The sequence below is a fragment of the Macaca mulatta genome, chromosome 11 (genome assembly GCF_049350105.2).
Source record: "Macaca mulatta isolate MMU2019108-1 chromosome 11, T2T-MMU8v2.0, whole genome shotgun sequence".
Classification (NCBI taxonomy): Eukaryota; Metazoa; Chordata; class Mammalia; order Primates; family Cercopithecidae; genus Macaca; species Macaca mulatta.
Genome location: NC_133416.1, coordinates 31746613 through 31772374, shown reverse-complemented (window position 1 = coordinate 31772374; position 25762 = coordinate 31746613). Strand labels below are relative to the sequence as shown.

General features: G+C 34.6%; 1 protein-coding gene and 1 long non-coding RNA gene across 3 annotated transcripts in view; one reads left to right on the top strand and one right to left on the bottom strand.

The window, feature by feature from the left end:
- The first annotated feature begins 627 nt into the window (after window positions 1–627).
- ERGIC2 (ERGIC and golgi 2) overlaps window positions 628–25762 on the top strand; it is a 39873-nt gene continuing 14738 nt past the window's right edge. Inside the window, exons 1-9 of one of the 2 annotated variants that reach the window (XM_028829372.2) lie at window positions 628–685; window positions 3476–3584; window positions 9975–10117; window positions 11428–11536; window positions 13360–13406; window positions 14691–14761; window positions 19936–19976; window positions 23855–23956; window positions 25101–25196. In XM_028829372.2, the coding sequence (XP_028685205.1) occupies window positions 10012–10117; window positions 11428–11536; window positions 13360–13406; window positions 14691–14761; window positions 19936–19976; window positions 23855–23956; window positions 25101–25196 (572 nt within the window). In that variant the 5' untranslated portion in view covers window positions 628–685; window positions 3476–3584; window positions 9975–10011. The remainder of the gene's footprint in view (window positions 686–3475; window positions 3585–9974; window positions 10118–11427; window positions 11537–13359; window positions 13407–14690; window positions 14762–19935; window positions 19977–23854; window positions 23957–25100; window positions 25197–25762) is intronic. The other variant, XM_015151347.3, reaches the window with a different exon arrangement.
- Window positions 3447–4232, bottom strand: LOC144332691 (uncharacterized). The gene is made up of 2 exons (XR_013400662.1): window positions 4106–4232; window positions 3447–3739 (listed from the first exon to the last, which is right to left on the bottom strand). It is a non-coding gene; the product is annotated as an uncharacterized LOC144332691 (long non-coding RNA).

The window sequence follows — 25762 nt, the reverse complement described above, 5'->3', positions numbered from 1 at the left end:
TTCCAAAATCCCCTCTATTAACTCCTGTTCTATGAAGTGATAGGAAAAGATGAGGTATTAATTTTCTTTCTTAAATATTTGAAGGCATAGTTGGTGTTGGTGAAGGGAGATGAGGAAGACAGATGTACTTTCTTATGAGATATTAAAACCTGGAAGACAATAAAAACGCAGATCAAATAATAAAAAGCGTTACCTATGGCGGAAAAGGAAGTTCAAATGTTCTTGTCAGGGGAAAATGAGGACACAAAAACTGAAAGAGGGCACAAAACAATTGCAGGGGTGATATGCATTAGGATTGTTAGGGATAATTTCTGCGCCCAACGCTCTTATTAGTAATGAAATACGGTGTGAGGAGCTGAGATTCGTTCTGCAGTCTCAAAGTGTCAGTCGGAAAGTAATCCCTCCCTTGCCATAGAAACAGAACCGAACTGGCAGCGCGATTACACCTAAGACAAGCTGCAACCTCATTTCCGTGTAGGCACGCCCCTTTTACCTCAACCACGCCTCTTCATTCCCTAAGCACTTCGTAAGCAAAGGGAATATCGCGAGAACCCTATATTGTCTCTCTTCTGACGTTTTCAGCCATGATAGTCGCTTTTGTTCTCGCGGTATTTCCGGGTACGCGGGAGCCCCGGCGACCCGGGCTTCTGTGAAACATGGCGGTAGGCTGGGACCGTAACACAAGGTAAAATACTGAAACCCCGCTGGATGCTGTTCCCTGAGTTGTTCCAGGGCTGCTTAGGGCATAAATGCAGTTGAGGGAACAGGGAGCCTGTCATGGGCTTGGCTTCCTGTCTTCATTGATCTCTGGAGAGCGGGTCGGACGGAGAAGCCTCTCCACCTCCCCCGGGGGCGGTACTGGCAGGACTCTAGGCAAAGATGCTACTGGGAGCTTCCCTTTGCCAGGACCGGGTGCTCGTGTGCTGTCTTGCAACTCGAAGGAGTTCAGGTGCTTCCTCGATAGCCCCTGGTTCTGACCTTTTGCTTCTCACACTGCGCGGTTCCCCGGTGGCTTCTCCAGTCCGCAGGCGGGTAGGATCCCAGTCGGTCGAGTCTCAGTCCTCCCGGATGTCAGACTCCCTACCCCCATTCAGACAAATACCACATTCGTGGCAGCACGTTGCCCTCTGTCTCATTTTTAAGAGTCTTGGCCTCGCCTGAAAGGAGTTTCGCACAGTGCCTCGGAAAATGAGAAAGGGGCAGGAGAGGGCGAGATGCTGAGAGACAGGTACGACTGTCACTACTTTTCCCCCGCACAGAAAACCCTCCGAAGGCAACGTGTCAACTCGTGGTGAATAGCCTTGGTTATCGGTAGTATATAGAGTTGACAGGTCGTTGTTTGAGAAAACACGTTTAAATAACTTTGATATTTTAGTGCACCCGAGACTTGAAGACAAAGTGACATAATAGCTGTTAAAATGTTGCCAGACTGGTTTTCAGAAGCAATGAAAGTTACAGTTAAAAAGAGGATTTATTCATTTGAAGTTGTAATTCAGTATTTCAATTAATTGCCTAGCCTGATACATTGGACTGTAGTATACCGCAATTATAAAGAACGAAAAAAGACTTATGGTTCACTGAAAAAAGACTTATGGTTATTTACCTAATTTGTTTGCTGATATCTTTAAGTTGTAATTATGCCAGTTCTAGTGGAAAACATGAGGGAAAAATTTCTGTTTTTGTGGGAGGGTGGGGGTTGGCGGTGCAGGGATGGATAGAGAGAGGATGATTTTTGTTTTTTTTTTTTTAATAATAGTGAACTTTAGCGTACAGTTGCGTGTTATAATGGCTTCCTGGTACAAATCATAAAAATATATCAAGTTTGAAAGATCTCTCGAAGGAAATCAGGCCTATTCTGGAACAACGACAGTTGGGGAAACAACAACAACAACCCACACATTTCCTTTCTTTGGGGGTTGATGATTTAAGTGAAAGAAGTGGCTTTTTTTTTTTCTTTACTAGAAGTTACTTTTAGGCAGTCAATGCCTGCTAAAAATCCTATTTAACAGTTTCCCAATATTTATTATAATTCTGCCTCTTAATGTCATAGTGGTCAAATTATTTAACCTCTCTGTGCCTTCGTTCCCTCATCGGCCAAATGAAATAATAATACCTAACTTATAGGAAGGTTGTGAGGATTAAATGTGTTGAAACATACGAAGCATTTAGAACAATAACTGGCACACAGTAAGCACTCTGTGCATGTTAGCTCTTGTTATTTTTTATTTTCATTTTCTAACATCTGTAGTTACAAATGTTGCCTTGTTACTTAGTCAAAATGTAGACTGAAGAAGATACTGTTTAAAGTAATATCTTTCTGAACCGCAGATTAATTAAACGCTCTGATTGGTGTGGTTAATGTGTCCTTAAATGCCCATCATCCAGTTGCTTGTTTTCTTAAATTATTATCCTCTTTTAATAACAGAAGCGTAAGTTCTTCCTTTCTACTGCTCTGTGTAGTCACATCGTAGTGTGGCTCAGATCTACCCTCTGAGTGCCTTGTTAACCCCATACTCGTTGCTTTTGAGAACATTCATTCTGTTGCAAATATATTTCATGTGTCCCTGACCTTTTCCTTAACACTTTTTAACTTTAATTTTCTATACTTTTATTGAGAGCTACTAATCTAGAACTAGTTCCTCTAGAACTAGAAATAATCTAGTTCTTTGAGGAGGATGGTATTTGTCCTTGCTTCACATTGCTTCTAGGCACTTTAAGAGTATTCTATTATCACTCTATAGTCTCTCTTAACTTTTAGTCTATCAGTTCATGCCATCCTAACTTTAGGAGATTATCAACTAATCTCAGATAACTCTCCCACTTTCCTCAAAGAGTTTAACAACTAAATCTCAAATATCCTACAAATCTTTGCTTTTTTTCAGAGAATTAGAAATAGATATTACATGCCTCATTTTTATCTTGATTAAACACTGTGAGGTAGCCATTATGTCCTGCTCCCCATGTTTTAAAATAAAATTATAGAGAGAGGATTCTGAGAAGTTGAGGATCTTTCCACACTTGTCACACAACTAGTAAGTGCCTAGGTAATCAGGGTTTTCTGATTATAAACTCACATTTATATTGTCTTCCTTGGCTTCCAAGTAAACCTTTTTGTCACTTAGAATGTCATTAGATTTATTTGAATTATGTTGCGGTAAACAAATATAACGTTTAACTCTGTTGTAAAAGGTCCAAATTTTAAGGTAAAAGTAAGTACAATTGAGGGGTGTGGGGGGTTGCTATCTAGTATTTGTAAAGCAAAGCTAAGCTATCTTATAAAATGTTTTTTATTGTAAAGTATTCTAATGCAATATGATCAAGTAATTTAAAATTACAGATAGGTTTTAGTTTTACCTTTTATTTCTGAAATTCAGCGATAGCCTGAATTATATGGTCTGTATTAGTTTCCTGGGGCTGCTGTAATAACTTACCATAAACTGGGAGGCTTAAACAAAAGACATTTATTCTCTCACAGTTCCGGAGGCTAGAAGTCTGAAATCAAGGTGTCAGCAAGACTTGAAGACTCTAGGAAAGAATCCTTCTTTGACTCTTCCTGGCTTCTGGGCAGTCCTTACTGTGCCTGGGTTTGTAGACACATCACTGTAGTCTCTGCCTTTGTCTTCACATGGCATTTTCCCTTGTGTTTCTGTGTGTCTTCACATGGCCTTCTTAAAAGGACACCAGTCATCAGATTTTGGAGCACCCTGATGCAGTATGACCTCATCTTAATTAGTTATATCTGAAAGACCCAAATATTTCCAAATAAGGCCCATTCATAGATACCAGAGGTTGAGACTTCAACATACCTTGTTCAGCATATCAAGATGTGAGTTAACACAGTTCAGACCGCACCTTGGCCATGTGTATTAACCAATTAAATTTTTCTCATATTGCCGAATATATATTAAAAATAGAAGTTAACTCAAAACTTGGGTAGCAGGAAATAACTTTTGTCTTCATTTTTCTTTGGAGAAGTAATTAAACTTAATTGGGAGACTCTAAAAAGTTCATGAATTCTGTATTTTAATTTTGGTAAAGCATCTGATAGTCTCATTATATTCAGATGGATACAATGATGAAGTATAGACTGTGTGACTTTACTTACACTGAGTGTTGATAATGTCTGTGTTCCAACATGAAAGGTAGTCTCTTATGTCTTAAGAAGTTTTTCAAAATACAGTCACCCCTCCATATCTGTGGATTCTGCATCTGTGGACTCAACCAATTGCAGACTGAAAATATTCAAAAAGGAAAAATTGCATGCCTACCGAACAAGTATTGTGTCTATACTGAATACTTACAGACTCCTTTCTTTTCATTATTTCCTAAACAGTACAACTATTTACATAGCATTTACATTATATTAGGTTTTATAAGTAGTCTAAAGATGGTTTAAAGTGTACAACAGGATGTGCATAGGTTATATGCAAAAACTACACCATTTTATGTCAGGGACTTGAGCATCTGAGAATTTTGATATCCAAGGGAGGTCCTGGAACCAATACCCCATGGTTACTGAGGGATGACTGTCTTGTCTTAGCTCCAGCTGTTTTCAGTGACTTTCTGGAGTTTATTTATGTTTGTTTTGTTTTTTAATATTCAAGGCAGTTTAAGGAGAGACATCAGAGAAAACAGACATAGTACTGGAGATTGTCAAGGTGTGAATAGCGGCACCAACCAGTGGTCAAAGGAATCTGATCTAGAATTACATTTTTTAATTTTGCTGAATAAAGACAGCCAAAAACTAAACAACCTCTGTTATATCTGTTTTATCATTTCATAAAGGAAAGGCTGTTTTGACACAAAAAGGAAGAAAATAATCTCACAATAAAGGACACATTTTAAAATTGAATAAATTTAGCTTTAAAAGTTCTTTTCTACATTATCTGTGACTAGAAAATTTTGTCACAGAACAGCAATGATTTCTGGCAAGGATTGATGATCTGAGGTATTTCCAAACACATTTTTGAAACTGGCTTACCACACTGAGTAGAGAGGCAAATAGAGTGGGAATGGGAGCAATGAAATTGGGTATCTGGTAGGATAAAAAGGATTTGAGAACACCAGTGAAAATGAAGGGCAGATTTATCTTAGGAAAGAGTTTAAAGGATAGTTCTTACTGAGGGAAGTCAGTGTGTTTTGGAGTTTAGAGGTGGAACAGTTTTAAGGGTTGACCTTGCTCATGGGTGGCTTTCCATAGAATTAAGATGGAGATCACAAGAGTAGAAGCGCTTGTGGTAAAAAGGTTTTATTGTGAATGAATGCTATAGGATGAATGCCATTGGAGCATGAATTCCAAAGGATGATAATGGAATGGGGGAGAATCATATTGAATGATCTGGGTGCTGAAGTCATTAAGGAAATTATGAATATATTCAGACGTTAATGGAATATAGCAACAAGTATGGAAGTTAGTCAGTGTGCACTGTGGTTTGGAGCATAGTTTCAAGTTCTGCCACCTGCTATGTAACCTGGGAAAATTATTTGACAGTTCTGTGACTCATTTCCTCATCAGAAAGTGGGATTAAAAATAGTATCTGCTTCACGGTTGAGAAATATGGTAAAACATGACACTTCTGTAACCTGTGAGTCTCAGAAATGAGTAAGGATTGGAATGGAACTGCCACCAACAGAAAGTCAGGTTTTATAAAGAGAGCAGATAGAGCAATTTCTTTTAGAAAAGCTAGAAGTTATTGGATACCTTGTTTATGCCAGACAGTGACTTTTACAGTAGGCTGGCAAGTATTCAAAAGGGAATGAATTTCTTGGGGGTGGGTTAGTGCTGAGCTTTCAGGAATGGGACTGGTGGAGTAGCTGAGGGTTAGGGTGCTCCATGCTAGAGTGATATCCACTGGAAAATAGGGATGAACGAAGCTAGAGATGTGTAGGGAGCCACATAATATATTCTAGCTAGACTTTCAAGGGAGGCGTGTTGAATAGGTTGTATGTATTATTAGGAGATTAGTAAAACTAGCTGCTTGTATATCTTCATCCTTATATATAAATTAAAAGAGCATTTAGAAAGCTCATTATACAAATATAGCATTATAGAAACTTTTAGAAATATAATTCACTGTTTTATTCATTTAACAGTGTTATACTGACTATGTGATGGCTACTGTTCTAGGTCCTGGGACAGAGGACAACAGAAAAATCCTTCTTGTGGATCTTATTTTTATTTTTATATATTTGCTTACCTAAGTATGACATACTGCTGTGATTTGAAAGCTGTGCTTCTGTGGTGTTTCTGGGAAATTTTCCTTCCTTCCTTTTCTCATAAATGTTGAATACCTGTTTGCTAGGCATTAGAAATACAAAGATCAAGTTAGACATGGTTCCTGCTCTAACAATCCAGTGGGGGGAACAGAAAAAGAAGCAATTAGAAATAGTGTGATAAAGGTACAACGTTCTAGAAGCAGATAGACTTTGAAGACCATGCAAAGGTTTTTTGTCCCCCTGCTCGCTCAAGGTAGAAATGAGTAGACTGGGCCTTGAAGAGTAAGTAGGGGTTAGTCAAATGTAGAGCTGGGGTAGGGGGAAGAAAAAATATTTCTGGCAGAGAGAATAGCATATTTAAGGAATTGAAAGTGATTTAGTATGGTTGGAACATAGACTGTGAGGGATTGGATTTGAAGAGAGGTTAGCAGGACCTGGTGTTTGAAGGGCTTTGTAAAACATGTTAGGATAGAATCCAAGCTCTTAAGTGTAGTGGGAAGGGAAGTTTTACAAAGATTTGAAGAGAAATATTACATGATCAGATTTATGTATTAAAAAGATGATTATTATAGTATATAGAGAGAATTGGAAGGTTGAAGATTAGAGGTTGTTGAAGCAATGTAGTGATAGATTGTGGCAGTTGGGACTGGGAATGTACTTGGACATAAGGAATTTCTTAGTGGGCCTGAAGAAGAGAAGACAGGCAGATTTAAGAGAAATTTAGAAATAGCTTAAGTCTAAGGCTGTAACCCATGTTTCTGGCTTGTGTAGTTGAGCTTATGGTGTTATCACTAAGGTAGGAGATACAGGAGGAATAATTTTGACAGGGTAAAGTATTCATTTTTGGACTTGTTGAGCCTGAATTGTGTTTGGAATGTCCAAATGAAAAGGTAACAGAAGGCAGGGGGTTATACATATCTGCAGAGAGATTTGGGCTGAGAGTCAAGATTTGGGAGAAATCAACATGCAGATTGAAATGGAAGGAACGGGCCATCATTTGGGGAAGGTGTGGAGGTTAAGAGGGGGACCTAGTGCAGAATCTTGAGAGGAAGATGAATCTGCAAAGTAAGCCAAAGAGGGTCTTCCAGGTAGAATGAAAATCAGGAATGTGATATCACTTAAGAGAGTATTTCAAGAAGTAAAAGAAGTGATAAGCAGTGTATTTTCTCAGAGGTGTAGTTAGATAAGGACTGAGGAGTGTCTGTCAGTTAGTACTAAGGAAGCTAATTACCTTGCTCAGAGCAAATTTAGTTAAGAGGTGAGAGTTGGGTGAGGAAGTAGTCACAGTAGATGAATGGGGACAACTCATTCTTTTAAGTTGGCTGTAGGTGTGCTGCCAGAGATGTATTGTTGGAGTTGGACTTGTCTTTAAGGGAGAGTTCTGTTTTAAAGAGAAGAGACATACAGATATTTAATATTTTACTCAAATCAGAAAAAGTAGAAATTGAAAGATTGAAGAAGGGTCAGTTTTTGTGCAATTACTACTAAAAAGGTACAGAAAATAAATTTGATTATCAGCTAAACAAGCTTAATGAGCATGGTATATACATAGCAAACATTCAGAAGCTTAATTTATCAGTGGGAATACCAGTTTTATAACTGACATGGGGGTCAGAAACTGTCATCTGTTTTGTCTACATCATCTGTTTTTTTCTTTAGAATACTAAGTGCATGAGAAAAAATCGTAATTCGAAGGCTGCTTTGTGAGTGTGGAACCAGCAAGGGAAGTTTAGTTGGGTGGCTTTAATGGCAGAGGAAATCAACATATTAATGCTTTCAGCTCCACTTTAGAGTAGTAGCTCCCTGCTGGACTGATAAGTAGAGCTCCTGGTCAGAACTTCGTTCTTTTAGACAGTATTCATGTTTACTGCCCGTTTTTCATTCTCTGGCCCTTCTTTTTCTTTATGAATGTTCTTTCTTTTGCCTGTTCTTTTTATATTAATCCTACCCATTAGATTTCAGATCCAGAGTCTGTCTGCTCTCTTCCAGAGACATTATTTCTCTTACAGTGACTTCTGCAACTGTATAATTTATTGTATTATGTGTTGATTTTATTAATAAAGCCTTGATTACTGGGAATTCTTTATAATATTACCTATAGTATTATTTATAAATCAGTTATAAAAATTATGTAAAGATCTAAGATTTCAGTTATTTGATTGGCTTTATAACAATTTTAGATGTAGATGACATACTGATAAAAAGGGAATAGCAAGCAGCCAATTTTTAAATAATGTTTTGATTATAAAAATAGATAACATGGTAAATCTGAAGTTATATGTAAGCAATTAAAATTCATGATCTACTTTTAACATTTTTGTGTATAGATGTTCAGTTTTGTTTCTTATATATCGTTTCCTGTCTCCCATAAAATTGGAACCCATGTGACCTTGTAGTCTTTTCATGTTGTATCATGACTATTTTCTTATATCATTAATTTTTTTTTTTTAATAAAAGATTTCAGGCCAGGTGTGGTGGCTCACGCCTGTAATCCCAGCACTTTTTTTGGGAGGCCGAGGTGGGTGGAAGGCTTCAGCCCACGAGTTTGAGACCAGCCTGGGCAACATGGTGAAACTCTGTCTCTACAAAAAATACAAAAATTTGCTGGGGGTGGAGGTGCATGCCTATAGTCCCAGCTATTTGGAAGGCTGAGGCAAGGAAGGATTGCTTGAGCCAGGGAGGCTGAGGTTGTGATGAGCTGAGATCATGCCACTGCACTCCAGCCTGGGTGACAGAGCAAGATCCTGTCTCAAAAAAAAAAAGATTTTCAATGGTTACATGAAGATGCATTTCTTCACCTTAATTTGTACATTGGATACCATGGGTTTGTTTCTGTCTTCAGTATTTAAAAATAACACTGTGAGAAATATCCTCATAATCAAATATTGGTTAAAACCCCAGGTTATTGTCATAGGATACATTCCTCAGCGGGCATTTACTTAGAAGAGGAGTGGTAAATATTTTCTTCTTCTTCTTTCTTCTTTCTTCTTTCTTCTTTCTTCTTCTTTCTTCTTCCTCCTTCCTCCTTCCTCCTTTCTCCTTCCTCCTTCCTTCTTCTTTCTTCTTTCTTCTTCTTCTTCTTATTTGAGATGGAGTCTCACTCTGTAACCCAGACTGGAGTGCAGTGGCACAGTCTTGGCTTACTGCAACCTCCGCCTTCAAGTGATTCTCCTGCCTCAACCTCCCAGGTAGCTGGGACTACAGGCACGTGCCACCACACCTGGCTAATTTTTTGTATTTTTAGTAGAGACGGGGTTTTGCCATGTTGACCAGACTGGTCTCTCAAATTCCTGACCTCAGGTAATCCACCTGCCTCTGCCTCCCAAAGTGCTGTAATTACAGGCGTGAGCGACCATGCCCGGCCTATATTCTTGTTAGTAATGTATGAGCAGGCCATTTTACTTCACTGTCATTCATTATTGGAAGTGTATTATTTTTATATAGTTTTTGGTTTAATAGAAAACGTTACCTTAATTTGTGTATTTAGACATTATTAATGTGATTTAATTACCTTTTACTTTTTTCTTGCTATTTAATATGTTTTTGTATTTAAATTGCCTTCCATTAGTAGTTTTTGTCAGGGCATGAATGGGGAAAGGATTAGTGTGGATAAATACTATGTTTTTTTTAAGGGGGGGATGAGAATGCTAAGTTGTTGTAAGGACATTTGTCAGTTATCCTCAATTTAAAGATATTAAAAAAGAGAAATTTTTTCTCTTTAAAGGATTCATTTATTCATTAATTTATTTATTCCTTAGCATGACTATATGAAGGAAGAGGAGGGTTTTCCTGAAGATGAGGCGACTGAATCGGAAAAAAACTTTAAGTTTGGTAAAAGAGTTGGATGCCTTTCCAAAGGTTCCTGAGAGCTATGTAGAGACTTCAGCCAGTGGAGGTACAGGTGAGTATCAGTTCACATTAAAAGTGTTGTAGTAAGTACAACTTCTGAGTGATCCAGTCAACAACATATAGAAATGTAGCCATGAGGTAGAATTTATCAGTGAATTCTGTAGTAACTTCGTAACTTGTCTGTCTTCATGCCACTCTATTGGCTCTCACTTATTCTTATTAATATTCTTTATAGCTTCCAACTCAGTGCCATCTGTGCCTTTGGCAGTGTTTATTAAAACTTAATACATTAAACCAATGTTACTGCTTTGCTGTCCTTTCCTAAATATGTGACCTTGAGGAAGTTATTCAAATCTATCTATCTTAGTTTCTTCTATGAAATAGGAATGATACTAGTATTTACCTCCTAGGGGTTACCGTACTGTTAATATTTTCATAAAATGCTTAGACCCAGTGCTTGGTACAGATAAAAGTATCCATTAAGTAAAATAAATAATGAAATATATAAGAGAAATGTGTAACTATAACAATATTCCGTATAATTTCTTTTCCCATGAAGAGCTAGTAAAATAATGTATTTCAAATTAGGTTGACATTTTATTTTGTAAAATGGGTAATAAGTTGCTTACTATTTCTGATTCACTTGTGATTAAGTTTTGTTAATGAAAATAGTACAAGTTCTTGCAAAATCTATTTTAAGTATTTTGCTGTACTATATAATGTATTTTCTTTTTGTCAGATCTTTTACTTAGTTCTGTAAATGAGGTGATATATTTAGGAGATTGCAAAGTAGAAGAGAGTTTTGTTAGCTACTTAGAGATGTTATTTGAGTTTCTGGCACACAGATTGTTGTGGTTTCTCAGGATCTGAGAAATTAGGCTAGCTTTTTGTTTTAAATTGGGCTTATAGCCCAATTTACATACATTGATATACAATTTATATTTATAGACATAGATGCATTTTTAATAACGAAGCAACTGTTTCCAAATTTGTACTATAAGGCATGCTTACTTTCATCATTTATCCTATCAGTGACACTGCTGTATATAAGAAAATACAAATTTTGTCAAATCTACTTAGTGAGAGATGCCCTTAAAATTGGAGAAATAAAATGCTTTCTTAGTAGTGCAAATGATTATGTTCATATTTGTGTATATTAAACCTTAACTTTTGAGCTGTATTAGATAAAATGTATAATAAACATTTTGAATAAAAACCTTCTATAGTATTCATTCAAATAGAAATTACATTATTAGGCTTTTTCTTTTGAAAATTTAATCTCACTTAAATTAGTTTCCTGTTCTTTGCTTTTTTTTTTTTATTGTTTTCATTCTGTTTTTCTTTTGTTGTTGGATTTCCCAGTTTCTCTAATAGCATTTACAACTATGGCTTTATTAACCATAATGGAATTCTCAGTATATCAAGATACATGGATGAAGTATGAGTACGAAGTAGACAAGGATTTTTCTAGGTAATCATTTTTTTTCTTCTTGAAATACCTTTAGATTCAAATTGTTTTAAAAAGAGCATACCTTTTAAAAAAGAAAAAGTATAACCTTCTAGATTTGGTTTGTTTTAGTTCTGAAGAAATCATCCTGAAAAATTCTCATTAATTGCATGCATTAAGTGAAACCTTTTAGAATCATTTAAATAGTGGTTGAATTCTAAAACTGAGGTTCTTTGATTTAGCATGCTTTGTTTCAGAAAGTTAGGGGAATATTTTTCCTTAGATATGTATATTGTGGAAATTGTTTAATATTTTAAACTGGTTGAAATACCTAACTGATCTGTGTGAGCTGGAAAATAAATTATCTAAGGATACATTGTATACCCTTATGACTTGATATCTATAAATTATACCTAAGCTAAATGTTTATGCAAATAAGATTACTTTTAAACTTTTGAAAATATAGTACCTTAATCATACACTTTACATCTATTCATTTGTATTATTTGGATTTCTTCAATAGAATGAAGATAATAGGTTTCTAATATTAAGATTGTACCAAATAGGAAGACACATTTAGTTTTCAATTACAATCCAGGTTTGCCATTTACATACTTTTAGGGAACTTACTAAATCTGTACCTGTGTATGCTTCAGTTTCCTTTTTTGTAAAGTACAGACAGCAATTATAGTATCTTCCTCAAGAGGTTTATGAGAATTAAATTAGTCAACATTTGTAAATTGCTGTGTAACCTTGGGCAGGTCACACCACTGATTTCTTTTGGACTTCAGTTTCTTCATCTCTAATGTATTATTCAGGATAGCATTGGTTTTCAAAGAGTTTGCTATTGTTTTCAGCACCAATGCAATACTTCATTTTATTCCAAATGAAGTCTTATGTATTACATAGTTCGCCACATAAGCATGGTGAGGATATGCGGAAGCTTGTCTACTTGGCCTACTCCTGGTTCCTAATCTCCTGAGCCTAAACTCCTGGGTTATTTGGAGCACAGTTTGAACTCTAGATGACTTTAAGACTTTATGAAGGTCTAAAAATCTGTAATTCCTTTTTTAAAATCAGATGAAAATTATTACACAGAAAAAAGTTTTGATAGAAAGCATGGCATTGAATTTGATCATAGCCAGTCTGTTATTCACTGTGCTTCATTCTGGTATTCGAAAATTGATTTGATCAAATCATTTGAAAATGAAAGGCCATGAAAAATTTTAAGCATCAGGTGATTTACTTTTGGTAGTTTGGTTGCATTTATCCTGAGTTACATAGACCTAGTTTCCAGTATAGCACTTTAATGGTGATGTGATCTTAATCCAGGTATTTATACTACCCTGAACACTAGTGGTTTTCTTGAAAATCTGTGAAGCCATCCATGTATAGCTCCATGATATGGAATAAAGAAGATAATATTTGTAGGACATCTAGCATCATGCTTAATATATGGTATTTGATAAACAGAGAAGAAAGACAATTCCTAATTCTTGATTTTGAGAGTTTTACATTCTTAAAGGAACATTCTATCGAAAGTTTATGTAAATAGAGGTTAAGAGGTTAAGACTTTTTTCTGGCTTGCTTAGAGTTATTGATTATAGAGTTGCCATTATTAAAGGATACTGTGTTCAAAACCTGTGAAGTCAGAAAGGCTTTTGGAATAAGGGCAAATAGAACTTGTACTTTAAAGAGCCTTTGTTTTGGCCATGAGAAATGCAATTCAAGTTCTAATCGACATAATTCTACTTGAAATCCAAGTTTTTAATAGGTCAGTTGATTTATATTTCTCATGGTTTGCTGATTAATTGGTAGGTACTAATGTTTAATATTTTGTCTTTCAGCAAATTGAGAATCAATATAGATATTACTGTTGCCATGAAGTGTCAGTGTAAGTACACCTTCAACTTGCTGAATCCACATGTAGGTTATGGTTCAAACAATTGCCAATCAAAAATAAAAACCACTGGTTGTACTTTATTTTTCCTTTATAATATTTTAAAGTTTTACTGTGATATTATTTAATAATGTAAATTGTCTTACTTCTCAGCTTATATTCTTCAAGTGTCTTTTCCATAAAGAGAAGAGATAAAACTTTCACATTAGTATAATTAAAAGAAAGTTGGAGGAAATGTTTATGAATCAGCTTTCTAGTTTATGTACATGCTTTCTGTCTTTTTGTTTGGAGTACTAGCTTTTATACCCATGTTTCACAAGCATATCCTCATGTCACTGTTTCAGTTTACGACCCTTTATGTTTACTCTTGTGTTTAAAAATACAGATCCAGTTTTTTTAAGTTAATGGTGATAGGTTACCCTTTTTTTTTCTTCACTGGACTCACTTGGTTTTACTAGTAGAAGTGGAACAATGCTAATATGCCACATAGTGAATGTTTGAATCAATACTGTTTTCAAAAATAAGGATGCTTTTGCATGAAAAATATTTTATGAGTTACTGCTTAAATATTACAGACCAAGAACTCAGAAAATTTTTACATTTTTAGAAGTATGAAATAATTTTACCCAATTAATTAGAGGTTATTTTCTGTGAGAGTTCATCTCAGAATGACCTTGAATCTTTTCTTTTCAATATAGTTTTCCTTATGTTAGTGGTTTTAAGAGATTAAAAAAAACTTTATATTTAAACTTGTAGTTAGTGGTAATTCTGAATATATGATATTCTGCCTTATTTTGGATGTTTGCATACTGTTAAATTTTAGCCTTTTCCAAATAAAATTTCCTATTTGTTGATTTGTAGCTTTGCTTTAAGATTTCTTTTAATCTCTAAAAATATTTCTAGGAATTAATATTTTGTTCAGCAGCCACTTAGTACTTGTGATTAAGTTCTTGCCAGTATTTGCAAAGATCTTCAATTCAGTAACGCTTATCCTTTTTAAATGAGATCTTGAATTATCTTTTTTTTTTTACTGGGTAAGAAGTAGAAAAAACATTATTACATTTTGGAATAATCTCCACCAAAGCTATATAAGGCTACTTTTAGCTTTTGGACAAATATATAGGAAGTGATTCTACATGCTTGGTGAGTTTTTTTTGTTTTTTTTGGTTTTGTTTTTGGCTTGGTGAGTTTTCTGTTAGTTGTCGTAATTTGTTTATATTGGGGATGGTTTGCCGCCAAGCGTAGAATGTAAAACTTCTAATTCTTTTCCGTATGCAGATGTTGGAGCGGATGTATTGGATTTAGCAGAAACAATGGTTGCATCTGCAGATGGTCTAGTTTATGAACCAGTAAGTTTGATTCACATGGTTTTTTGAAATACATGGGTTGAAGAATTGTACCCTCGAAGACAGTTTTGATAGTTGCTTTTTAGTTTTGTCTGAAATAGTTTTTAGTATAATTCTTTTGTTTCAAAAGTAATCCATATTCTTTATAATAAATTTAGGGGGAAAAACAGAAAAGTTAGGTTATATACCAGAATCTTGAGGTGACCATTATTAACATTTTGGATGTAGTTTGGATGTGTCTAAAGTCTGTTTTATAACCTTTTTTAATATTTTTGTTACTACTTTCCAGTAGTTTCCTTTTAACTTTTCTTCTAATATATATAGTGATGAGCTTTTTTCTTTTTCTCTAGTGATTTGGGCACTTTTATGTCCAGTTTGTATTCTACTATTACCAAATTTAAGTATTTAAAATATTTGAACTGTATTTCTCTTACAGTCAAGAATAAAGCAGTATCTTTCTAAGAGGAGAATGGGCATTACTACTCCCTTCCTCCTTTATGCCTCTATTTCCCACAGTGTGTGAAATGCTGACATTTTCTTATTATCTTCAAAGCACAAGTTGAATATAACATCATTGATTTATCAGAAAATATCTTCACATTTCAGTGGCAGATACGGTGATAACAAGTCATGATCAGAACTAGCCCTAAAGAAGCTTTTGAGAGTAAGCAGGAGGACCTCAGCAACTTTTAGTTGCGGACTGCTCTGTTGGCGTGGTGGTACTTGTATTTACACATGCGTTCTTGAGTTCCTTTTTTTTAAATCATTGACAATTGTGAACCCTTCTTTTAGCAAATTTGCAAAATGAAGAGTGAAGGTGAAGGACGGGGAGTAGAAGTACTGAATGTATGGGGTTAAAGGAAAGAAAATGAAGTCCTTGGCCAGTTTTGATTATTGAATTAATTTTAGTTTACAGCTACAAACTTGATATATGCCTTTTGACATATACATTTTAAATAGAAATTTCTACAGAAGCAGTAACTTTGTTATTGCCACTCTGACTCTACTTTCTGACCCGTTTTGCCACTCAAAAAAAACTGATTTTGAAGTAATTTTTTATGAGCTTAGTAACCTTACAGATTCATAGATGACAGCATACTACACTATTATCTGCTTATTTTGATCTAAGTGATTATTATTAGATACTTTAATATTTGTATTGCATTTATACTATCTTAAGAATACTTATTTAACTTTAACTATTTTTTTTTTAAATTTTCTGCCATTCTTACCTTATTTTGTTTATCATTTTGAAGAGGTACTGTTTTTCCAATTTTTATTTTAGATTCATGGGGTACATGTGCAGGTTTGTTACCTCGGTATATTGTATAATGCTGAGGTTTTCAGGTGTGACTGATCCCATCACCCAGGTACTGGGCATAATAACCAATAGTTTTTCAGCCCTTTCGCTTCTCCCTCCCTCTCCTCTCTAATAGTCCCCACTTTCTGTTATTGCCATTTTTATGTCTATGAGTACATAGGTTTAGCTCCCACTTATAAATGAGAACATATGGTATAAATGAGAACATATGGTATATGGTTTTCTGTCCTGCCATTAATTTGCTTAGGTTTATTGCCTCCAGCTGCATTCATGTTGCTGCAAAGGATAAAAGTTTGTTCTTTTTTTATGGCTGCATAGTATTCCCTGGTGCATGTATACCACATTTTCTTTATCCCATTTACCATTGATGGGTACCTAGGTTGATTCCATGTATTCGTTATTGTGAATGGTGCTGCAATAAAGATAGGAGTACATGTGTCTTTTTCATATAATGATTTATTTTCCTTTGAGTATATACCCAGTAATGGGATTGCTGGGTTGAATAATACTCTAAGTTGTTTGAGAACTCTCCAAACTGCTTTCCACATTGGCTGAACTAATTTACATTTTTACCAGCAGCATATAAGTGTTCCTTTTTCTCCACAACCTCTCTAACATCTGTTTTTTGTTTTTTGGTTTTCTTTTTTGACTTGTTAATAATAGCCATTCTGACTGATGTGAGATGGCCTCTCATTGTGGTTTTGATTTGCATTTCTCTTATGATTAGTAACATGGAGCATTTCTTCATTTTTGTTGGCCACTTGTATATCTTTTGAGAAGTGTATGTTCATGCCCTTTGCCCACTTTTTAATGGGGTTATTTGTTTTTTGCTTGTTCAGTTATTTAAGTTCCTTATAGAGTCTGGATATTAGACCTTTATCAGATGCAAAGTTTGTGACTATTTTCTCCCATTCTGTAGGTTGTCTGTTTACTCTGTTGGTAGTTTTTGTTTTGTTTTCTGTGCTCTTTAGTTTAATTAGCTCCCACTTTTCAATTTTTGTTTTTGTTGCAATTGCTTGTGGGGACATAGTCATAAATTATTTTCCAAGACTGATGCCCACAATGGTGTTTCCTGTGTTTTCTTCTAGGATTCTTATAGTTTAAGGTCATTTAAATCTTTACCCATCTTGAGTTAATTTTTGTATATGGTGAAAGATCTGGGCCCAGTTTCATTCTTCTGCGTATGGCTAGCCAGTTCTCCCAGTACCATTGATTGAATAGGGAGTCCTTTCCCCATTGCTTGTTTTTGTTGATTTTGTCAAAGATCAAATGGCTGTAGGTGTGCAGCTTAATTTCTGGATTCTCCATTCTGTTGAGGAGGGACTTTTTGAGATTTATTTTACGGCAAGAATATGTAGGTATGTTTTATGGATTATAGCATGACTGCCTGTATCTTTCTGCTGTTATCTTTTATTACCCATTTTCTCTGTTGCTCTGAACTGGGAAAATCCCTTTCACATGGGTTTTTCTATCCTATGAAATAAACTTGTTTTGGGCTCTTTCTCAATTTGGTTTCGTTTGTATGTGGTCTTGTATAAATTCATGAAAGTTTCCAACATATGAATGTTAATTTTAAATGATTTAAGATGATAATAAAGATTGCATCCTCATTTTTATGTTTCTTTTGGACACTGAGAATTACATGTTTCTGTATTATAATCCTGAATGTATCCTCTAAAAGTCACTTACACTGTTAAAGCATTCTGTCCGTATTCTAACTGTTGTGGTCACTCTCTTTTTTTTTTTTTTTTTGACATTTATGAGATGCCTGATTTTATCTTTTTTTTTCCCCCTACACCTCTTGTCTTTCTAGCTGGATTTTAAGCTTTTGAGAATCATTAATTTCATTCTTTCTTCTTTGTAGTTCTCATAAATGTATTATAAAATGCTTTGCAGGTTTTAGGCAATAGTGATATGTTAGAATTATGCAGTTGGGACAGTATTGTTGACTGTTTTCATTGTAAACAGTTTCTGCCATCTCTTCCAGTAGTTTATGGAGCAGGAAGATTTTATTTAAATTGTTATAATTAAAAGTTGTATCTTAATGAGAAAGTTAAGAACTTCTAATTGTTTAATTGTATACTTTTCATCAGTAATATTTAAAGTGTTTAACAATGCTTTTAGGAAACTATTCATTCCTTTGTCCTAATTTATATAAAAGTATTTAAGAATTATTATTTTTAATATAAAATTATTAAAAATGTAATTTTAACTTAAATATTTTTTCATTCATTATTTTAATATGTACTCTGAATATTAAAAACCTAGCCCTGATAACTTTGCTAGTTTACAGGCCATGATCATACAATGTGCTATGATAGTTACTATTCTACTGTTTCTATTGCATTTAGTTACTATTTAAAGACAAGAAAAAATTTTTAAAGGTGGGAAAGTAAGGAATCTGATAGAGCTGAATTTGTGTATTGGTTGTTACTTACTCTCTGTGATTTTGGAAAGTTTGTAACTTTTTGAGCTCCTGCTTCCTCCTATGTAAAAAGGGAAGAGGAGTAACAAATTCGCCAGGTTGTTAAGAAGGTTAAGTGAGAAAATGAATTAGCATAGGGCCTAGCAAAGTAGTTTCTTTGTACCTTTGTGCTAAGTAAACATTGTACAAAGGTTATAGAATTCAAAGGAAGAATCATAGAGTCCCCACTGGCAATCATTTTATTTATACATTAGCTGGAGAGTGACTGCAAACAGCCTTATTGGTGTGTTTTTTAGATGTTAGCATTTTCCTTGTGTGCTATAATGTGAAAAAGGTTTGGTAGCTTGCTTTAGGCAAATTCATCAGGAGGTATAATCAAAGGAAACATCAGAAAGATTGGGACAATTTAACTTGGAGCATATGGTTGTATAAAACTTAGACATGAGGCTCACAGTTATGAGAGAGGCAGGTTCCAGATTGACAAAATTAAATTTAAAAGTCACAGAAGTAGTGCTGTGAACTAGGACTAGAAAAGTGGATTTTTTTTTTTTGAAACGGAGTTTCACTTTGTTGCCCAGACTGAGTGCATTGGCAGAATCTCTGCTCACTGCAGCCTCCGCCTCCTGGGTTCAAGCGGTTCTTGTGCCTCAGCCTCTTAAGTAGCTGGGATTACAGGAGCCCACCACTTGCTGATTTTTTTTTGTTTTAGTAGAGACAGGGATTCACCTTGTTGCCCCAGCTGGTCTCGAACTCCTGAGTCAGGCAATCCGCCCATCTTGGCCTCTCAAAGTGCTAGGATTACAGGCGTGAGAGCCACCATGCCCGGCCAAAAAGTGGATTATTGTTGCAAAATTAAATTGTGGATATAGCTACTATGGGAAGTTTGCATATTTTTCTCTGACTCTACAAGTAGCCAAGTCTGACTTTGATCATACCTAGATAAAATTTCTTAAGTAGTTCTTTGTTGATCAATGCATTTGGGAATTACTGTGCTATTTTTGAACTCATTTCAAAAATTGTTGATTTTATTATGGTATTTTACCAGCAAGAATTTGGGCTTTGGATGCTTGAATATAACTCTGTATGTCATTTTCTACCCCAAACTTGTGAATTTCATGCTAGCATCATTTAAATGATTTTAAGCCCTAAGATACCATTTTGTACATGTGATAAATTGTCAACTTGCATATATTCCTGTAAATGTCGATAACTGTAACAGGAAAATATTTGTGATTTGTAAAATTTCTTTATGCTATTTTTCAGTAAAGATAGCACATTTGACTTAGTAGAAGTTGAATGTAAACCATGAATACTTGTTTTTAACAACACTCTTAAGTTTATGTTTCTTGCTCAAAGAACAAATTTTAAAATTGTAGTGTAAAAGCCAATATAATTTGACAGTGCTAGTGATTATGTTTTCTTTCATTTCAGGCAGTATTTGATCTTTCACCACAGCAGAAAGAGTGGCAGAGGTAATAAGAGAACAAAGTATTGTGCTCCATGGAAATCTAAGTCATATTTTGTCTATTGTAAACTATTTATGGACTAACACATTTCTCTAGGGATTTCTTTGGATGAATTATTAGCAGAATTTAGTATATAATATAATCTTTACAATTTCAAAAACCGTCAGATCTTAAAGTCATGCATAATCTTTTTTCTGGTAAACTTTGATTCATAAGTTTTAGTTTTTATTTAAAATGATATCAACATTTTTTTGATTACAAAAGTAATATATGATTATTTTAAAAATTCAATTTGAATAGAAATGATGTAAAGCAAGATTGTCCAGCCTGCGGCCCTACAGGAAGGCTTTGAATGTAGCTTAACACTAATTTGTAAACTTTTTTTTTTTGAGACAGAGTCTCACTCTGTCGCCCAGGCTGGAGTACAGTGGTGCAGTCTTGGCTCACTGCAACCCCCGCGTCACAGGTTGAAGCGATTCTCCTGCCTCAGCCTCGTTAGTAGCTGGCGCACACTACAGGCACACACCACCATGCCCAACTAATTTTTTGTGTTTTTAGGAGAGATACAGTTTCACCATGTTGACTAGGCTGGTCTTGAACTCCTGAACTGAAGTGATCCGCCCACTTCGGCCTCCCAGAGGGCTGGGATTACAGGCATGAGCTACTGTGCCCGGCCACAAATTTGTAAACTTTCGGAAAAAATTACGAGTTTTTTGTGATTTTTTTTTTTTTTTTTTTTTTTTTAACTCATCAGCTATAGTTACAATGTGGCCCAGGGAAGCCAAAAGATTGAGCACCTAGATACAAAGTAAATGTAAAAGCCCCCTTCTCTTTCTGCAAACTAATACCACTGATTAGCAGTAATAACCAGTAATAAGTTTCTTGGGTAGCCTTCTAGACAGACATTTTGTGTGTATGTATATAATATGTATATTATATATATTTCTGTGTATATATACAAAATTATGATAATTCTTACATATAATCTATATAGTATATAATTCTATATAGTTCTGATATATATGAGTATATTATATATTTTATAATATATAAGTTTATATGTTCATTATATATTTTATAATATATTTATATATTTTATAATGTGTTACATATAAAAACATAATTATTTATATATAGAAATATATATACAGAATTAAGTTGCTTTTTTCTACCTAACATGATATTTTGGACTCATTTCTGTATATATAATGGTCTATTTTATGGATAGATTGTAGTTTATTTAATTGGATCCTTATTGATGGGTATTTAGATTGCTTTCAGAATTCTAATATTAAAAACAATACTCAGTGAACATTCTTGAACCTAATTGTGTATATGTTTGTGTGTTTGTGTATTTCTAGAAATAGAATTTCTTTCTCTCAGGATATTTAACATTTTGATAGTGCCTATGTCCTCCCAAATTATTATTTCAGTTATACTCCAAAAGGCTAGAGTACTTGTTTCTGTACAACCTCACCAACAATGGGAATACCTAGAATTTTAAAAAATATATGCCAGATTGATGGGTGAAAATTGGTACTGTGCTTTTATTAATTAACATTTCTTTATGAATCAATTGACTGTCTTTGTGGGTTTTTTTTCCTCATTTACATTTTTTTGTGAAAATGTTTGCCTATATGCCTATTTTGCTGGTTAGTTTTTTTGTAAGAATTATTTTTAAATTAAAGAAAATAGTTCTTTGTTATAAGTGCTTCTGTCTCCCACCCCCCATATATTGCTTTTTATTTTCTAGGTTATGTCTTGCACTTATGAAGGCTTTATATAGTTTAAGATTATTCCAAATTTTTTTTCTTTATCCATTTTTTTTTCTAGTCCCTAAGTATATTCCAAGGGTCTTTCTCTTTTAATTTCCAGTTTTACCACTTGAGGGAGTTTTTATATGAAAGTTGAAATTGAATGTCGGTGAACAAAAGCACTGAATGTTAGCTGTTTCTGGGCTCTTAGAATTTTTAGTAGAAAGCCATCCACAGATGAAATACTTTACTTTGATCCAGAAACATTAAAGTGAGATTTCTGCTTTCATTTAGAATTTTTCTCAATGCTCGAAACTAGTAATAAGTGGGAGAAGAGATTGTATTTCTACTCTTAAGGTGATATAAATTTGCCATCATAGTATTCTCTGCATACCTTCATGTGTGGAATATAGGCTTGGGATATTTATTGACACAGTGAAGGCAGAAATTTTTTTCATAAACACACACATAATACATACATACATATACATGTATGTATAGTTTGTTGTCATCAAACTCCTTGATCACTGCTGTGCCTCAAAAGTTGAACTCTCAATATACAAGACACACAAAAAAATGTGAAGATTTCCATTTCTGCTGGCATTGGATCCAAAGATTTTAAGTCTTCAAATGTCTGAATCTGAGGATGGGATCTGGCTTCTTGAAGCATCCTAGATTATCACATTCTGATTCTAAAATTATTGAATAGCTCTTGAATGGCCTAGAGATACCCATGGTTTATATCTTCCTAACTAATGTGCATACCAAAATGTTCTTTACTTCTGGAATTTTCTAAGAGATTTAAATTTTCTCTCAATTGATATTCTATAATACTTTCCTAAAATATTTAGGATCACAGTTAATCTCTCTTTAACTGTAAATTTCAAACCCTGGACAGAACCTTTCTGGTTTCTACTTTTTATGTCTAGATTTCGGATTTATTTTATTCCAAACTATACAGTATAAATATAACTTGTTATTTTAAATAGGCCTGTTTTACTAATTTTCTAGATAGATGATGTGTGAGTTTTTAATCTTCTGCTTGCACATCTGGAAAGTGCTTTTTTTATCATTATGGTGGGATGGTAAAGTATTATGAGATTTACAATTGCTTTCTTTTTGTGAGCACCTATGTTTATAACTTTTTTCCAAGTTATATATATGTATTTTTCTTTTAGAGTAGTTAGACTCACAGCAAAATTGAGCAGAAAGTAGTGTTCTCATATACCCATCCCCCTATGGGTTCCTCCATTATCAACATCTTGCATCAGGTTGGATATACTTGTTATAATCAGTGAACGTGTGTTGACACATCATCACCATAGTTTACATTAGAGTTCACTCTTGGTGTTGAACGTACATTCTGTGAGTTCTGACAAATGTATAATGACATGTATCTACCATACTGCCATACAGAATGATTTCACTGCTATTAGAATTATCTGTGCTCCGCTTGTTTATTCTTCCCTTCCCACTGTGTATAATTTTTGTACTTACCAAGTTTGAACTTTACTACAGATGACTTGGAATATAAGTTATTTAAAGAAATAGAATTAAAAGAGATAAAATAGTACTACATCTAATGACACAAAGTTATTGCTGAAAATTGTAGGAGTTAACACAGCTCAATGGTAGAAGTATTGTAGAGAGAGAAATTCTTGTAATGAAAATGAGATACTTGTGGTATGAGTTTATGCTGAGTAACGTACCACTTCAAGTCCATCAAGTCTATTGTATAGTCCCTTATTTGTCTTACTCTTTGTATCTATACTATTTCGTTCAGTGTCTGACAAAGAAAAGAATTTTGTAATTGTGCATGTATGCATGAAAGATTAATTTAGATACTTAAGTGAGTAGAAGCCCTACTTTGGTGGTCCTGACTGCACATCCATTACTGATAGGATCAAACAGGCTTATGGAGCTCAGCTATTAGACCTCTAGCCGCCCTGCCTCACTTGCTTTCAAGGAAATGACCAAAGAAAACTTGGTATGTTATTTTAGAATATGAAATCCTGTAATAATAAACGTATGGTTTAGCTAAGTCAGCTAAACATTGTCATTTTTGAATAAGTGTCAGCTCTCTTTGTGTACCTTTCTATAGTTCTAAACTATTGCTTGTTTCTTATTTAGGATGCTGCAGCTGATTCAGAGTAGGCTACAAGAAGAGCATTCACTTCAAGATGTGATATTTAAAAGTGCTTTTAAAAGTGCATCAACAGCTCTTCCACCAAGGTGAGATCTGTATTTTAAATGTGCAACTGTTTATTATGAATTTACTTTGACATAGTTAAAACTAAAGTGTTGGTTTAGTTTTCTGAATCTTATTTTTCTTAAGAAGGGAAAATAGAATCATTCTTTACTATAAAGACACCTTTTGCTCTTAAATTTATAGGCTGTGATTTTGATCAGAATTATCACAAATATTTATTTGCATTTAATTTTCTTTTTTATGCGTGGTATACCTCCATATAAAATTATATTGAGTTTTAAGAAAAATTAGTTTCATTTACTATTTTGAGGACCCATAAGCTTTGGTTAGAAATTTTATTTCACGTTTTTGTATTTTAAAGATTAGAGGCTGGGAACAGTGGCTCACGTTTGTAATCCCAGCACTTTGGGAGGCCAAGGCAGGCGAACCATTTGAGGTCAGGAGTTCGAGACCAGCCTGACCAATGTGGTGAAACTCCATCCCTACTAAAAGTACAAAAAAATTAGCCGGGCGTGGTGGGTGCATGTACGTAGTCCCAGCTACTCAGGAGGCTGAGGCAAGAGAATAGCTTGACCCCAGGAGGTAGAGGTTACAGTGAGTCAGATTGTACCACTGCACTCCAGCCTGGGTAACAGAGCAAGACTCTGTCTCAAAAGAAAAAAAAAAAAAGATTACTGGATATTTGGAAATGCTATAATCATAAATATAATAAAAATGTGCAAGATTTTACATTTGCTTACGAAGAAAATGTCATTGTCTCTTTGAACTTAGGTGGCATACCTTTCCTTTACCTCAATCATATTTCTGCCCTCCCTCCCTCTCCCTGCTACAGTACCAGAAATAAATGAAGAAAATAGGTCTTTTTGGACAAATTCTTTTGTTTTAGTCTTCTGTCACTGGACTTAGTCCTCTGGTTAGAGTTGAAGAACCATGGAATTTCAAATTTATGTAAATGTAACAGATATTAAATAAGTATTTTTTTCCCATTTTATAGATGTGTAATTTTTATAAATGTCTAGACTTCAGGAAACTGCTATTCTATTTTTAACATTTAGAATATTACCTAAAAAATGATCTTTAGGGATTTTTTTTTCTATACACATTTTTCTCATCATAAAATGGTAACTATGTTGAATGTGCTTTAAATAATATATCTTATTTTAACAGAGAAGATGATTCATCACAGTCTCCAGATGCATGCAGAATTCATGGCCATCTATATGTCAATAAAGTAGCAGGGAATTTTCACATAACAGTGGGCAAGTATGTTCTTTTCACTTACTGAAAATGCTTTAAACAAAATTGGAGCTTGGTTAAAAGTAAATTCTGGCCAGGCAGGGTGGCTCACGCCTGTAATCCTAGCACTTTGGGAGGCCGAGGTGGGTGGATCACCTGAGGTCAGGAGTTCGAGACCTGCCTTCCCAACATGTCAAAACCTCGTCTGTACTAAAAATACAAAAAATTAACTGGGCGTGATGGTCGGCGCCTGTAATCCCAGATACTTGAGAGGCTGAGGCAGGAGAATTGCTTGAACTCAGGAGGCAGAGGTTGCAATGAGGCGAGATCATGCCACTGCACTACAGCCTGGGCCACGAGCGAAACTCTGTATCAAAAAAAAAAAAAAAAATGAATACTTTGCTAATCAAATAACATATAGCTAACTACTAAAGGATTGCTTAAAATACCATGTATATGTATTTTTAATGTCTTGAGTTTGTTGTCTGGGGCTTCAGTCTCAGGATAGAGAAAACTACTAACTTCAAAAACTACTTAAAAACAAAAGTAAAGCAGTCATGTCATGTGTTGTGTATTAAAGTAATTGAACTGTA